Raw genomic sequence first — 16,704 nt, forward strand, 5'->3', positions numbered from 1 at the left:
TTTGTTTGCAGAAAACTCAATTGAAGTCCGCTATTGAAGTTTCAGGACGTTGCTGTCATCTGGAGAAGCAGTCAGTCACATTAAAAGCATATGTGCCTGAGCAAAATGTTTCTTGATAGTCTGCAGAAACTTGAGAGCTCTCACAAAGAAGATTATGCACGTTTTAATAAGAAATGAATAGATGTGCTTACTTGCCTTTTTTCAGCTAGCCAAAAACACAAGACTCCTGTCGTCACCATCAGAAGGAGTAACAGCGGGATGGCAGGGATCAGAATGTAAGAAATATTCAGCGTACTCTCTACAAAAGAAAAGAAAGATTAATTACGAAATCTTCCAAGTGTATTGTACATACACGGGCCAATATACCGGGGCTTACGAGGACATTGTGATACAATTTTAGATTGAAAAGGATACTTTACACTATAGAAGTTTAAAAAAAAGGCACAAATTAAATAATACTGACAGATAAACTCATTATGAACACAAATACCAGTGGTACCTAATAGAAAATATACAATCCACAATTGTATTCACTTATCCCTCCATCGATTATTGAAAAAAATAAAAATATTCATACAACTGTATTATGTACTGTAAGATCTTAAGCTAGTCATGGCATGGACGCAACTCAGGTGGTCTTCAAAGCTAGCAGAATAAAACGTAAAAATTGTTAGCTTAATAAAGGTATCATCCTGACTAGATTGTGTTTTTTTTTTTTAACCACAGTGTATGTTTATCTCCCTTAGCTATATAAAATGCTTCCACCATGTTAATAATTTACAGTATAGATCATTTATTTTGTGTTAAACTATCTTTTCATACTCAAAATCCAATTTAGTATCTACATCTTTGCATATTAATATACTCTTGTTTGTACATTCCTTTACTTTTATCATATCATTTTGTATTGCTTCATGTCATAGGGTTCAACCATTTCCTCATTAGTTACAAAAAACTATTTTGGTTGCTGTACAGTGCTATTGCATCATAGCATGGGCTCCAGGCCCCAACTTTTAATAAAATAATTGATGCTAGCATTAATGTCTGGTGGAGTATGGAAGGTGAGCGGCCATTATACCAAGGAAGCAGGCTTGTAATATTGTGTTAAACCCACTGTGGGTCAAGGCATTGTGTTGGTGATGTACTTCAATCAGTCCCCGTGTGTTTCTATCTCACTAAGTGCACTCCCACCAAATACCACATCTGTATATTTCATTGCTGTTTTACTCCTCGCCATACCTCCTTTTAATCTTAAAATGCTGTTAAAATATGGTACCTGTTTCCCCCAATTTGTTTAGTACAATCTGCAAAGTCTTCCCTTACCTACACACGTGCAACACGCATTCTTACTTATTTCCACATCTTTCTGGGCATTGCCACCTTGAGGACATCTTCACCATCACACGCAACTGTCTGTAATGCGGCCCATACTCTCTATAACAGTGTTCAGTTATTATGTCTTCAGTTTATGTATTGGGCAAAATACAGACATGGTTTATGCTCACGTCCCCCAAAAACCTCTCTACCTGTTCAAAGGTACTCCTGTCCAAAGGTGTATCTGTACACCTGTGACGGAAGGTGTTTGTAGTCTAGTTAGACCGCTTGTCACAGAAACAAAAGAAATGCATTCTAATCACAGCATCCTCAGTGCGTGAAATGTGTGACCCTATGCTACTGTTCTCACATGTGCCAAGGCCGGTCATAAACTGTCCCCCAGCACTAGATTCTATTTAAAATGTGCGAACATTATATACACACGTACTGTAGTAATAGGTTATTTTATGTAGTGTCACTACCAACGTGTTTGCATGATTTTGGTATTTTAAAAAGCAATTTAATGCAACTCAGTGAGTTCAGGGTTTGCTGAGTCCTCCTTCCATTCCTCCAACTTTTGGAGGGATGGAAGGAGGACTCACCAAACCCTGAACTCACTGAACTATCTGACCAGCACATTTGACAAAAAATGATTAATGAAGCAATGTAATCCGAGCAGGTGGGCATCAGTTACAAGCCCAAGCAAAGTAATCAGTGAGATTAATTCAGCAGAAACTGCATCCATCCACTCATTATGAATAAGATCAGTGAGCATACACACTAGCACACTATATCTAGTTTTTGATGGGTTATAGTAACCAAACCAATTAGGAATGTATTAATCAATCTTTCTATAGGATTCACTATCTAACTCGAATCGCCTACATATTTAAATTGAGGGTGAAGTATAACAACCCTCATCCGTGGAGATTCTGGATTACCTCCAGTATGACCGAGTCTTGCCAGAAGAGAACCAGGGCGAACCAACCATATTATCCCAGTATTAGTTTCCTCAACATTGTTTTATTTTACTTGTTTCACTGTACTCGAACTCTGCAAATTGGATTATGATATCAAGTTTAATCAGAGCCTCAACACATTCACTATACCAAGGTGAGTAGCTCATGAGAGATCAGCACCAACATGACCTCATGGTGGACATCACATTAATAAGGTGTCACTTTAGAATTTATATCCAAACAACAATTACTGATACGTGTGCCATAGTTTAATGAATTAAGATGGGTACTTTGGCAGGATCTCTGTCGAATGGAGACTAAATCATGAGAGCACAAATGTAATAGAAAGACTAGTGGTGTGAAGTGGCGGAGCAACTAACTCACCAGTTGTGGTTCACTTAAACCTATTCCCAGTGCACAAATGGCATGTTAACAGGACCAACTGGGTGAGGACTAAGACTAACTTGTCAAGTGGTGATGGAACATTACCGTATACCCTTAACTATGCTATCAGCCTAGCCTGATCCCTTATCTGGTGTCTAAACCTAATTTTTGAATATTTATTTATTTGGCTAACAATAAAATACCCAGGGGCTAGAGAATATTGATTCCACCAGACTTTAGTAATACAGAAGACTCAGATATAGCAGAAAAATGGGAGGCCAATCTGACGCATAGTTCTAAAATCATGATAAAATTGCTCATAGAGAGAATAAACGTATTGTTGAAAAAATTGATGTACTCAAAAAGGAAATATCTGACATGGAATCACCCGATGCCACTAAACAAATGAACTACCACACAATGTGTAACCTACTCAGACTACCAGGGTGAGATTAAGCTAAGGAAATGGAGATTCTTTTATAGGGATGACAAATATTACTGCGAAAACCGGGTCTATACTTTCCAGGATAAATTTGATGACCACAATAAATCAAACGTGCATGACAACACGCGAGCTTCCGCTACAGGAAGCTCAGACGTAGAATCTTAGCCTGACACAGTATCTGGAACTACCAGTGCAGTGCCCAGTATTCGGAGACTGACTGACCGAGATCAAGTACAAAAGAAGGGTGTTTAGACCAGATGAGAAGGTTCAAGCGGGGCAACCAAAAAAAACGATGTAAAACAAGTCAGATTCCAAGATCCTTTAGAGGTAAATACTATAATACATACCCGACTAGTAGGGGGCAGAGGGGATGAAAGACTAGGAAGAGGCATACAAGTAGAGAAAACAAGAAGACTCCCACGAGCAGAATCGAGGGAACAGATGGGGGTGGAGAACAAACATATTCGTAAATCTATCTAATACAGTGTTGAAACGATGCAAACCATTTCAGAGGCATTCCTGAAACTCCAGCCTCCAAAAGGCATTGCAGAAGCCTCTGGTGATCAATAGTATCAAAGGCCGCGGAGAGATCGAGTAGAATAAGAACACTCAGCTCTCTGCGGTCCTGGGCCAGAGCGATGTTGTAATGGAGTGCGATCATAACTGACTCCGTACCCATCCCAGGACGAAAACCGTCCTGAAAAGGATGGAGACTATTATTGGCCTCAAAATAGGCTGACAGCTGAGGAGTGACGATAGATTCCAACAGATTAGTCATGGTCGGAAGAAGTGAGTGACATAGGATGGGCGACAGAAAAAATGTCGCTATATATAGACACAGTGATTAGATCTAAGGCTCTGTTACTTACATCATATTTACATGACTCTACAGAAGTACTGCAAACTTTGAAGAATGTAAGATAGGAAATAGGGCTTCTAATGGTAGCTCAAGATGTCAAAGCGTTATACACTTCAATTAAACACAAGTTGGCCATATTGGCTATTGACCACACTATTAAGAAAGATTCTGCTTACCTAATTCACATCGAAATGATTAAGGAAATGTTCAGATTTACACTGGACAACAATGTTTTTTTGTTTAATGGAGATTATTATCGCCAATTATAGGTTGAAGCGATGGGCGCTAGATACGCAGCTTCGCAAGCCCATTTGTTCATGGGAAATTTTGAAGACTCTTATGTGTATAATGACAGTTATCGTGAAAATATTGTTTTGTGGAAACAATATATAGACGATCTTCTGATGATATGGAGGGGTAAACACAATTACAGTGTTATGTTGAATATTTAAACTGGAATGATTTTGGCATCACATTTACGAATCAATGTAATAATTCAGAACTGGACTTTTTAGAGCTACACATTTATGTGGCTAGTGGAAATCTTGAGACAAGAATTTACAGAAACGCTACTGAGGTTAATTCAACTTTGAGCTGTCACCAAACAAGTGTTATCAAGAATATCCCAGAAAGTGAGTTTATTAGAGCTCGAAGAAACTGTATTGATATAAGCTTTTACCAGGAATGTACCTCGCTCATTAACAAGTTTAAAGCAAGTGGGTACATGGATCCCTGTGTAACTAATGCCCGGAACAAGAATTATAATATTAATGAGATTCCACTCTGCAAACTAAATCTAAATCTGCTGATGCTTATGCATACACTACCAAACTGTTTTGCAAAAATTCTCATATACTTATTGCAACTAATTGTATTGATCCTAGGCCTGGCATAATTTATACAAATGCCTACACACTTAGAAATTGTTTGAATCCATCATTCATGGGTACACCTAAAGATGCTACCAATGCGGCCATGACTTGGCTGCAACCACCAAGCACTGGATTCTTTAAATGTGATACATACATGTTGTGCAAATATGCACACCAAAATTCTAAGACATCCGTTCATAATAATGGGATGAAAATTGAGATAAGCGATTTGATCAATTATCATTCAAAATGTGTTCTTTATGCAACCTTTTGTCTGTGTAATAAAATCTATGTGGTTTGAGAAACCAGAAGGTGTCTCATCCGCTAGCCCCTGGGGATCTGTCATCCAGGTTGTCAGGACCCAACCACCACTTTTGTATCCAGTTCCTGGGGGTGGACCAGTGCGGGAGGATCACCTGGACGAGGGGTCATTGGGGAGTGGGAGTGAGACACCATATGGCGAGACGTGTTATCCCTCTCTTCCCTATAACACCTTTACCCCATTCTACCAGGTAGGATATGTGGGAACCTTACCCCACCTTTCCCTTCTCTAGCACTTTCACATGGACAGCCCGCTCTGGGAGAAAACCGACTCGCACCCAAGCAGTGTATCTGACATGTCCCGCTACTATGCTCAGGCGAAGTCAGGCAATTACTGACAATCACTCACACCTCACATCCATTGCACTTCCCCACATGGATAAAAGGCAGAGCACGAGAGCACACTCTGAGCGAGGTAAAGTACACAAAGGAACAGCAGTTTTGAGTCTGCAGTTGAACGAGGGGAGAAAGACGGCAAAGCCAGAAGTGTTCGTAAAAAAAAAGGAAATACCCTTGACCTTTTTGGCCAGATGCCGTTACTTTCAAGAAACATTCAAGGAAGAAAGTGCTAGGCCAGGAAACCAAACTGAAGAATCCTCCATTGTGTGTTGAAGATACCGACGGCCCTCTTGCGTAACTAACCAGGGCGAGGAGGAGCAGCAGCAGCCACAGCCGTAGTGGTATCATCCTTGGCTCCAAGAACAAAGAAGCGCCAGCGAGATCAACACAGCCGGTGAGTTGGGGAGACCGATGCAAGACCGATCTGTGTTGAAGTCAAGGTTGCAAGTGGCAACATTGTATACGAGCGCTGTAACAAACATTGTTGAATGCCTATGATGAAAGACGTGAATAAAGCTAAACTGCTGATGAATGTTTGAACTTAAGAAAGCAAGATATGATACTGTTGACAGACTGGTCTGGCACTGTGAATGTGCTCAATCAAAAGGTCTCTGTAAGGAAGTGGTCTTCAAACTTTTTTGGCCTGGGCCCCCCCTCAGCAAAGTTTGGGCAGGCCGGGCCCCCCCCAAAAGTGCCAGATGGACAGTATGTAGAAATGGCTATGAACGTTTGTGTGCCATCACCGCACCCTACTCCCAGTACAGACCCTGGGCTCTCCCCACCCTACTCCCACCACTATCCCAGTGCTGCCGCCCATCCTGCTCCCACCACAGTCCCATAACACAAGCATACACACATCCATACACATTTAAATAAAAAATAAATCGACATACACCTACCTTTGAGGGGATTGGGTCCTCCGACGTATTCCATATCTATGACATGTAATCACCACAGCTGTGCTGCTTCGGAAACTTTTTTCTGCGTCCTGCGTCGATGACGTCGATGCACCGTCGTCGAGGACCTCGTCCGACGTCATCCGATGTGATAAGTAGGACGCATGACGCCCGTAGCCTCAGTTCCGTTTTTTCCGCGAACGTGTTGCTTTGTGAATCTCGGTTAACGCCTCGACTCTTTGGAGTTCTGTTCTTCGACCCTGTTCGTTTTTGTGAAAATCCTTCGTGTGAAGATGTCTTCTACTTCGTCTTCGACCCCGCGTCCGGGCTTCAAGAAGTGCGGGGAGTGTGGGTCCAAGATGTCGGTGACGGACTCGCACGACGCCTGCCTCTGGTGCCTCGGGGAGGCCCACGACACGGATGACTGTATCGACTGCCAGTCGCTCACGTCCAAAGCCTTACGCGAACGTAAGAAGAAGTTGTCGGTAGGTCGGGTGTCCAAGCCCCGGAAGTCGAGGTCTGCAGGGCTTTCGATGGATGATTCGAGGGGTGACTCTCCGCGTCATCGTCGGAAGTCTCGTGGGTCTCCTTCTAGGAGTCGGTCTCGCCACTCCTCAGCCTCTTCGAGGCATTCTCGGAAGCGCCGACACCGGTCGTCTTCCAGGTCCTCTTCGGAGGACTCTGCCCGGCACGTCGCTTACCCCACCAGCCGTGCGACGCCGGAGGAATGGGCTTCCTTCGGGAAGAAAATGCTGGCGATTCTTGAGTCGCAGGGTACTAAGCCGTCCGCGCCCCCGAGTGGGGTCGGTCGTGAGAGGTCGAGAGACACCGCTCGCAAGAGTGGTCGGCACGAGTCACGGGAGAGGTCCCGTTCGGACGAGGAGACTCGTTCTCGACGCGTTCGAGACCATGTGCACCTGTGAGGTCTTCGAGGAAGACATCAACGTCTGAGGCGTCGAGGGCGTCTACAGGCTTTCTCGAGGCTCCGGCTCCGAGGAAGTCATCGAAGCCGTCGACGCTCAGGTCGTCGAAGGACACGCTCGGGGCTCCGGCTTCGAGGGCTGTGTCGACGCCGCCGATGCTGGCGGCGCTGCATCTGACGTCGACGCCAATTTCCTCGACGCCGATCCTCTCGGCGCCGATGCCTGTTCTCTCGACGCCATCGACGCCTTTCGTGTCAGAGGTACCCCGTGGCACGGGGGAACCCCCTAGGAAGGCTCTGGTTAAGAGCAAGCACTCTCGGGTGCCTTCTTTTCGCCACCTGGAATATATTTCAGAGGCGGATGAGGATTCTGATGGCCTGGTTCCTAGTCGGGTTCCAGATGAAATTGTCTCGGGCCATAGTGAGTTTGACGATTTGAGGCAGTCACTGCATGATGCCAGTGGACTGGACACCTCTCCGGAGGTGGAGTTTTGTAGGCCTGAGCCTGGCTCTCATGGCGATTCCTCGTACCGGCGCCTTATGGCTAGGGTTTCCGAGTACTTGGGATGGTCTGCTCCCCCAGGGGAGTTTGTGCAGGATGATCTAACGGACATCCTTGATGTTGGTCCCCCAACTGACCCGGTACTGCCGTTCCATATGGCTTTACAGAGAAGGGTGGCGGCGGCTTGGACTGCTCCAGAGAGTCTCCCGGCGGTGGGCAGATCCTTGTCCCGAAAATACCGTCCAGCCAGTAGCGACCCCTGCTACTTGACCAGGCACCCCACTCCCGAGAGTTTGGTGGTGCAGGCGGCCACGGCCCCGGCAAAGCAGGCATCGTACCCTACCATCCCTCCTGATAGGGACGACAAACATTTTGATGGCTGGGCGAAGAAAGTGTTTTCTTCTGGTGGTATGGCGCTTCAGGCGGCCAACTCCATTTGTGCCTTGTCTCGTTTCACACACACTCTGTGGAACTGTGTTGCGTTAGCGGCTGAACATATTCCCGAAGGGGACGAACGGGATGGTTTCCTTGCTATGGTCCAGGATGGTAAGGATGCCATGTGTGAGTCCGTTCAGTCGGGTTTGGACTTAGCTGAATGCGTCAGTAGGTCCATGGTGGCGAGCACCGTGATATGCAGGTTTGCGTGGTTGCGGAAGTCAGGGTTTGCTACTGATGTGCAGTCCCGGCTCCTCAACATGCCCTTTGACGGTGAACACCTTTTTGGCAGCAAGGCTGACGAGAGCCTTGAGAGGTTTCAGACCTCAAAAGCTGCAGCGAAGTCGTTGGGTGCTGCAGTTCGCCAACCTCTGCCTTTTCGTCCTAGGGGACAGCAGTGGAGGGGTGGTTCCTTTCGCTATTACTCGTCCTTCAGTAAAGCGAGAGGAGCTGGCAGTCAAAGAGGCCAACGCAGGGGTACCAGAGGTGGACGACAGGGTACCCGTGGTACCAAGGCCGCTCGGGCAGTTGCCTCTTTGCCCTCAGGTAACGCCGCAGCCGCTCCCACTCAGTCATGAGGCCATGTCCCATGGTTCGCCGGTTGGGGGAAGGCTGGCGCAGCATCTTGTAGAGTGGCAAGCCATTACTTCAGATGTGTGGGTTCTGGAGATCATAACCCACGGCTACTGTCTTCTCTTTCGGCACAGCCCTCGCGACAATCCACCGGTGAACCTCTCTTTGCAGAGTCCGGATCCGCTCCTTGCGCAGGAAATTCAAGCCCTGCTGGAGAAAGGCACCATAGAACTGGTGCCTGTAGCGGAGAGGAACAAGGGATGGTATTCCCCTTATTTTTTGATTTCGAAGAAAGACGGGGGATTGAGACCCATCATGGACTTGCGCGGTTTGAACAAACTCCTCAGGAAGGACAAGTTCAAGATGGTTACTCTCTCTCTCAAGTCCTCCAGGCCCTTCAGCTTCAGGACTGGTTGGTGTCACTCGACCTCAAGGATGCTTACTTCCATGTGCCGATCCAACCCAAACACAAGAAGTACCTGAGGTTCGCGGTTGGCGACTCGCACTTTCAGGTCCTGCCGTTCGGATTGACCTCCGCCCCGAGGGTTTTCACCAAGCTCATGGTGGTGGTGGCAGCGCATCTCAGGCAAGGGGGGATTCACGTCTACCCCTACCTGGACGATTGGTTGATCAGGGGGAGCTCTCCCGAGCAAGTCCTGGTTCATCTGTCTGTCACCTGCCACTCCCTTCACAGGCTGGGCTTCTCCCTCAATTTAAAGAAGTCCCATTTGATGCCAACACAGTGGCTCCAGTACATCGGAGCAGTGCTCGACACTTCCCTGGGGCAGTGTTTTCCTCCCCAGGTGAGGGCTCTTCACGTTCAGCAGATGGTGCACAAGTTTCAGCATGCCCAGACGCTCCCAGCGTTCGAGTTCTTGAGGTTGCTCGGCCTCATGGCATCCTGCATTCTTCTGGTGCCAGAGGCTCGCCTGCGGATGAGATCTTTGCAGTGGGCACTCAAGACGCAATGGTCGCAGTCCTCCGGCAGGATGTCGGACCCGGTTCAGGTGCCGCCCTCGGTCGCCCGGGACCTTCTGTGGTGGGCCGTCAAAGGCAACTTGATGAAGGGGGCTCCATTTTGGCTTCTCTGGCCGGAGGTGACGGGCTGACAGTCAGCGGTCGTTGGTCTCCGTCGGAGTCCAGACTCCATATCAATCTGTTGGAGCTGAGGGCCGTCAGGCTAGCCCTGAAGGCTTTTCTGCCGACTGTGCGAGGAAAGAGTGTCCTGATCCTGACGGACAACACAGTGGCCATGCACTACCTCAACAAAAAGGGGGGGGCAGGGTCACTTCCTCTGTGCAGGGAGGCGATGCAGCTCGAGTTCTGGGCCATCCAGCAGGAAGTTTCGATCTCGGCAGTTCATCTGGCCGGAGACGAAAACGTGACGGCGGACGCTTTGAGCAGGCAGAGCGCGATCTCTCACGAGTGGGAGTTGGCTCAGGAGATTCTCCTGGAGATCTTCGCCCTTTGGGGGACCCCTCAAGTGGATCTCTTCGCCTCCAGTGTCAACCGGAAGTGCGAAGGGTTTTGCTCGCGGGGATTTCCTCCAAAAGGAGCCTTAGGAGACGCGTTTGTGGTGGAGTGGTCATTCCCGCTGCTGTACGCATTTCCTCCAGTCCCCGTCATCCCGCAAGTGCTGCGGAGGTTACGGAAGTTCGGTTCCCGGATGATCCTCATTGCTCCGGCGTGGGCTCGGAGGACGTGGTACCCGGACCTTCTCAACTTGTCCATCTGCCCTCCACGTCGTCTTCCCTACCGAGATGATCTGCTCTCACGGGAGGGGGGTCAGGTTCTCCATCCAGAGGTCAGATCCCTCAACCTTCACGCTTGGCTTCTGAAAGGTTGAGGTATAAGGATTGGGACCTCCCTGAAGACGTGATGGAGGTGTTGCTTTCGGCCCGAAGGCCAGCAACAAAGTCTCTGTACCGTTGGCGTAAGTTCTGCGACTGGTGCAGAGTTCAGAATGTGGATCCTTTTGCATGTGACATCCCCATGGTTCTGTCCTTTTTACTTTCTTTGGCCCACAGGGGCTTGCAAGTGGGTACCATTAAAGGTTACCTGGCGGCGCTGTCCATCTTTAAGCGCTTGTCTGAAGAGTGTTCTTACTTGAAAATCCCTTAATTTCACAGTTTCTGAAAGGGCTCACTAATGTGTTCCCTCCGTCACCTTTCCTGGTGCCCGGTTGGGATTTAAACCTTGTTCTTAAGTTTCTTATGGGTGCTCCGTTTGAGCCTTTACATTCTTGCCCTTTGAGGCTGTTAACTCTGAAAACTGTGTTTTTAGTTGCGGTTACTTCCGCTCGCAGAGTGAGTGAGTTACAGACACTTTCAGTTAAGCCACCCTTCACTGTATTTCACAAGGACAGGGTTGTCCTTAGAGTTCGTCCTTCTTTTCTTCCGAAGGTAGTGACGGAATTTCATTTGGCCCAGAAGGTTGTTCTTCCGGCATTCTATCCTCCTCCGCATCCTGGGAAGGAAGAGGAGAGGCTCCATAGGCTTGATCCTAGGAAAGCTTTGAGCTTTTATGTTTCACGCATGTCCCGGGTCAGAGTGGACGATCAACTCTTTATTGGTTACGCTGGAAAGCGTTTGGGGCAAGCTGTGACGAAACAGACTTTGTCTCGCTGGATTATTTTGGCCATCTCGGAGTGTTACCGCTTGGCGGGTAAGGTCCCACCGGCTGGCTTGCGGGCCCATTCTACCAGGGGTATGGCTGCATCTACTGCCTTGCAGAGGGGTGTTCCTATTCGCAACATCTGTGATGCAGCCACCTGGGCTTCAGTACATACATTTGTACGTCACTATTCCCTCGATTCCATCCGAGGACAGGATCTGGCCTTTGGCAAGGCGGTCCTTTGCTCTGCTATTTGATTGGCTATTCTAAATTTTGATTCTAAATTCTTTCCCTCCTCCTTGCTCTGGTACTGCTTTGGGAGTCTGTCATAGATATGGAATACGTCGGAGGACCCAATCCCCTCGAAGAACAAGTTACTTTCTTACCTGGTAACGTTCTTTCGATGGGATGGTCCGACAACGTATTCCATATCGCTCCCGCCCTGCCTTCCCCGCTGCAGAATTTCTTTTGCGATTGCAGCTTACGTTCCGCAAGGCTTTGTGTCTGACTGGCAGTTGACTAATGTCACACGTTCTGGGGGAAAAAACTACAACTGAGACTACGGGCGTCGTGCGTCCTACTTATCACATCGGATGACGTCGGACGTCAGAGGAGGTCCTCGACGACGGCGCATCGACGTCATCGACGCAGGGCGCAGACGCCGAAAAAAGTTTCAGAAGCAGCACAGCTGTGGTGATTACATGTCATAGATATGGAATACGTCGTCGGACCATCCCATCGAAAGAACGTTACCAGGTAAGAAAGTAACTTGTTCTTCTTATGGGGCCTGCGTGTGGTTGCTAAAATGCCCTGCTCCAGGTTTCTCTGCCCATATGGGCGAGGAGGTGCAGGAGCACCCCCCTGCACATACATACATGCAGTGCCCCAGCCAGCATTTCCAATGCGCTATGCAAGGCTGGCAAAGCAAAACACCCCCAGCATTGCATGGCTCCGTGATCATGTGCGGCTGGGAAATGAACTGTCAAAGGCAAATAGTGTTTCCCTTTCACAGTTCAGCCAGCCCAGGAGCACTCCCTCAGCTGGAAAAAGCAGCTGAGGGAGTGCTCAGTGTTTCACTGGGCTGGCTCCTCGGCTCCTCCATAATGGGTGAGGTGGTCACTGGGTGGACGCCCTCTCACCCATTATGGATGAGCCGGCAGGCTTGGGCTGGCCTATCGGGCAATAGGGCGATGACCGTACCAAAATTGCAAAAATGCTAGTGTAGGCCAGTCAAAATGGGCCACTTTTTTGGCCAATGTGGGTCAGTTTGAGGAGTTACTTCACTATGCAGCTAGTAGTTTTGACCATTGTTGCTGAATAAATATTCTTTAAATATCACATTTTGTTTACATTTGAACAAAAAACAACCCCTTGGGTACTATTCAAACAGTCTGTGACTAAAGGACTGAATATCCATTTGCAACTGCTGGCCATTTTTTCATTGGTGCCTAAGACCGTTTTATGGTCCAGTCTGACCATGTGAGCTGCCCATTTCCTCCAATCTAAAAAAAATAAAAAATATATTCTTTTTTTTTACATTTCATGCTGGGCTCTGGCACCCCCCCTGGGATGCGGCCGCGCCCCCATGGCGGGGCATACCCCACAGTTTGAAGACCTCTGCTGTAAGGTATCCTGCCAAGAGAAATTAAAGTAGAAGATTGATGAAAACAATTATGTGAAGTGAATCGAACTGGTCCTGCATCGGTTTAAGCAACACCCATTGCACAGTCGAAAGTCTTCGATTTTGGTAAAAAGAGGATCTGAGCCTGAACAAAGGAGGTACATGATCCGAGCCCGAACGAGGGAGACCAAATGTAAACATTGAGATATCTAGAGGATCCGCGCCTGAACAAGGGAGATCTGTGGTCCGAGCCCCAACGAGGGAGACCAAGTGTGAACATTGTGATAAAAGGAGGTCTCAGCCTGAAGAGGGAGACCCACGATGAACATTGAAAGCGAGAACTTGTGTATGTAAAAATCCTGATAGGAATGGAACTTTGAGACTTTGTTATGACAGACCCTCTGCAGTAAGAGACTGTTATTGGAAAAGAGGATTTGGCAGAAGGCCATGAAGTCTGTGCTTTGAACTGTATCCTTGTGGCCCAGAAGCCAGAGTGTGTGTGAAGCTCGAACGTGCCGCCTTGTCCCGTTCTGAAAACGTGGGGAAGGGAAGCCAACTGCTCAACCGTCTTGATATATTATTTCTTGAACACCTTTCTTTTTGCATACGCCATTGTCCCACACCCTTTTGAATTTAGAAGTAAGGATTGCCAATAGGTTTATTAGTATAGGCCCTTTTATTTGACCGAGACTTGACTGGGACTGCGTTATTATTATTTGATGTTCGTAGCTTGCACCCATCCTTGGATTTAGATTTAGTTGGGCGTTCATCCAACCCATTTGAAGTTCAATAAACACCCTTCAACTGTAATCACTTGTGCCTGTCTTCACTGTTTGATACCATGCCTTCCTTACAGTGAGTGGTACCATTAGACAACTAAGAATCGGAATCCGAGAACACCCAGCGACACTTGGCAGCCAGGATTAGAGATACCCACTCGCATCTCACTGGCAGGAGGAGCACCAATGGGGAGATAAATCAGGACTCAGATTCATTGGATTAGTGAGAGCCAAGATTAGGAAGTGATTTGGAGTTGAAACTGCACCAGTTGGAGGCTAAGCTAATACGTAAGCTACAAACTACTCTGAATGGACTCATTTCCGACCATGAGATGTTGGTCTTCTTGTGAACATCTCCAAAAGATATGGTTACTATATGTGGACTGTAATGTGTGACCACAGTATAAGACAGTAACTGTGATGCCTGCATAACTCAGTTTTTTTGTGTACATATAATATGATTCTTGACTGAGAGCACAAATGATACAGACCTGTATATGGCACTTAACAGTGATAATGCAGCTTGCTTACATAGGATCATGGCACTATTATGTCTCTAATATGCAGGTTTCAATGCCGGTGAGTTATTAAGTTGTTCCTGTCACTTCAGGAAACTAGATCGGGTGGGTAACATAGATACACATGATACAGACCTGTATATGGCACTTAACAGTGATAATGCAGCTTGCTTACATAGGATCATGGGACTATTATGTCTCTAATATGCAGGTTTCAATGCTGGTGAGTTATTAAGTTGTTCCTGTCACTTCAGGAGACTAGATCGGTGGGTAACATAGATACACATGATACAGACCTGTATATGGCACTTAACAGTGATAATGCAGCTTGCTTACATAGGATCATGGCACTATTATGTCTCTAATATGCAGGTTTCAATACTGGTGAGTTATTAAGTTGTTCCTGTCACTTCAGGAGACTAGATCGGTGGGTAACATAGATACACATGATACAGACCTGTATATGGCACTTAACAGTGATAATGCAGCTTGCTTACATAGGATCATGGCACTATTATGTCTCTAATATGCAGGTTTCAATGCTGGTGAGTTATTAAGTTGTTCCTGTCACTTCAGGAGACTAGATCGGTGGGTAACATAGATACACATGATACAGACCTGTATATGGCACTTAACAGTGATAATGCAGCTTGCTTACATAGGATCATGGCACTATTATGTCTCTAATATGCAGGTTTCAATGCTGGTGAGTTATTAAGTTGTTCCTGTCACTTCAGGAGACTAGATCGGTGGGTAACATAGATACACATGATACAGACCTGTATATGGCACTTAACAGTGATAATGCAGCTTGCTTACATAGGATCATGGCACTATTATGTCTCTAATATGCAGGTTTCAATGCCGGTGAGTTATTAAGTTGTTCCTGTCACTTCAGGAAACTAGATCGGGTGGGTAACATAGATACACATGATACAGACCTGTATATGGCACTTAACAGTGATAATGCAGCTTGCTTACATAGGATCATGGGACTATTATGTCTCTAATATGCAGGTTTCAATGCTGGTGAGTTATTAAGTTGTTCCTGTCACTTCAGGAGACTAGATCGGTGGGTAACATAGATACACATGATACAGACCTGTATATGGCACTTAACAGTGATAATGCAGCTTGCTTACATAGGATCATGGCACTATTATGTCTCTAATATGCAGGTTTCAATACTGGTGAGTTATTAAGTTGTTCCTGTCACTTCAGGAGACTAGATCGGTGGGTAACATAGATACACATGATACAGACCTGTATATGGCACTTAACAGTGATAATGCAGCTTGCTTACATAGGATCATGGCACTATTATGTCTCTAATATGCAGGTTTCAATGCTGGTGAGTTATTAAGTTGTTCCTGTCACTTCAGGAGACTAGATCGGTGGGTAACATAGATACACATGATACAGACCTGTATATGTCACTTAACAGTGATAATGCAGCTTGCTTACATAGGATCATGGCACTATTATGTCTCTAATATGCAGGTTTCAATGCCGGTGAGTTATTAAGTTGTTCCTGTCACTTCAGGAGACTAGATCGGGTGGGTAACATAGATACACATGATACAGACCTGTATATGTCACTTAACAGTGATAATGCAGCTTGCTTACATAGGATCATGGCACTATTATGTCTCTAATATGCAGGTTTCAATGCCGGTGAGTTATTAAGTTGTTCCTGTCACTTCAGGAAACTAGATCGGGTGGGTAACATAGATACACATGATACAGACCTGTATATGGCACTTAACAGTGATAATGCAGCTTGCTTACATAGGATCATGGGACTATTATGTCTCTAATATGCAGGTTTCAATGCTGGTGAGTTATTAAGTTGTTCCTGTCACTTCAGGAGACTAGATCGGGTGGGTAACATAGATACATATGATACAGACCTGTATATGGCACTTAACAGTGATAATGCAGCTTGCTTACATAGGATCATGGCACTATTATGTCTCTAATATGCAGGTTTCAATGCCGGTGAGTTATTAAGTTGTTCCTGTCACTTCAGGAGACTAGATCGGGTGGGTAACATAGATACACATGATACAGACCTGTATATGGCACTTAACAGTGATAATGCAGCTTGCTTACATAGGATCATGGCACTATTATGTCTCTAATATGCAGGTTTCAATGCCGGTGAGTTATTAAGTTGTTCCTGTCACTTCAGGAGACTAGATCGGTGGGTAACATAGATACACATGATACAGACCTGTATATGGCACTTAACAGTGATAATGCAGCTTGCTTACATAGGATCATGGCACTATTATGTCTCTAATATGCAGGTTTCAATGCCGGTGAGTTATTAAGTTGTTCCTGTCACTTCAG

At 46.3% G+C, this 16,704-nt stretch overlaps 1 protein-coding gene across 2 annotated transcripts in view; it reads right to left on the reverse strand.

The window, feature by feature from the left end:
• The window catches only part of LAYN (layilin), a 141,103-nt gene that overhangs the window by 8,648 nt on the left and 115,751 nt on the right, over window positions 1-16,704 (reverse strand). For both annotated transcript variants that reach the window (XM_069614309.1, XM_069614310.1), the window contains one exon: window positions 196-298. In XM_069614309.1, the coding sequence (XP_069470410.1) occupies window positions 196-298 (103 nt within the window). The remainder of the gene's footprint in view (window positions 1-195; window positions 299-16,704) is intronic.

The sequence above is a fragment of the Ambystoma mexicanum genome, chromosome 9, assembly GCF_040938575.1.
Source record: "Ambystoma mexicanum isolate Mex_15411 chromosome 9, UKY_AmexF1_1, whole genome shotgun sequence".
Lineage (NCBI taxonomy): Eukaryota > Metazoa > Chordata > Amphibia > Caudata > Ambystomatidae > Ambystoma > Ambystoma mexicanum.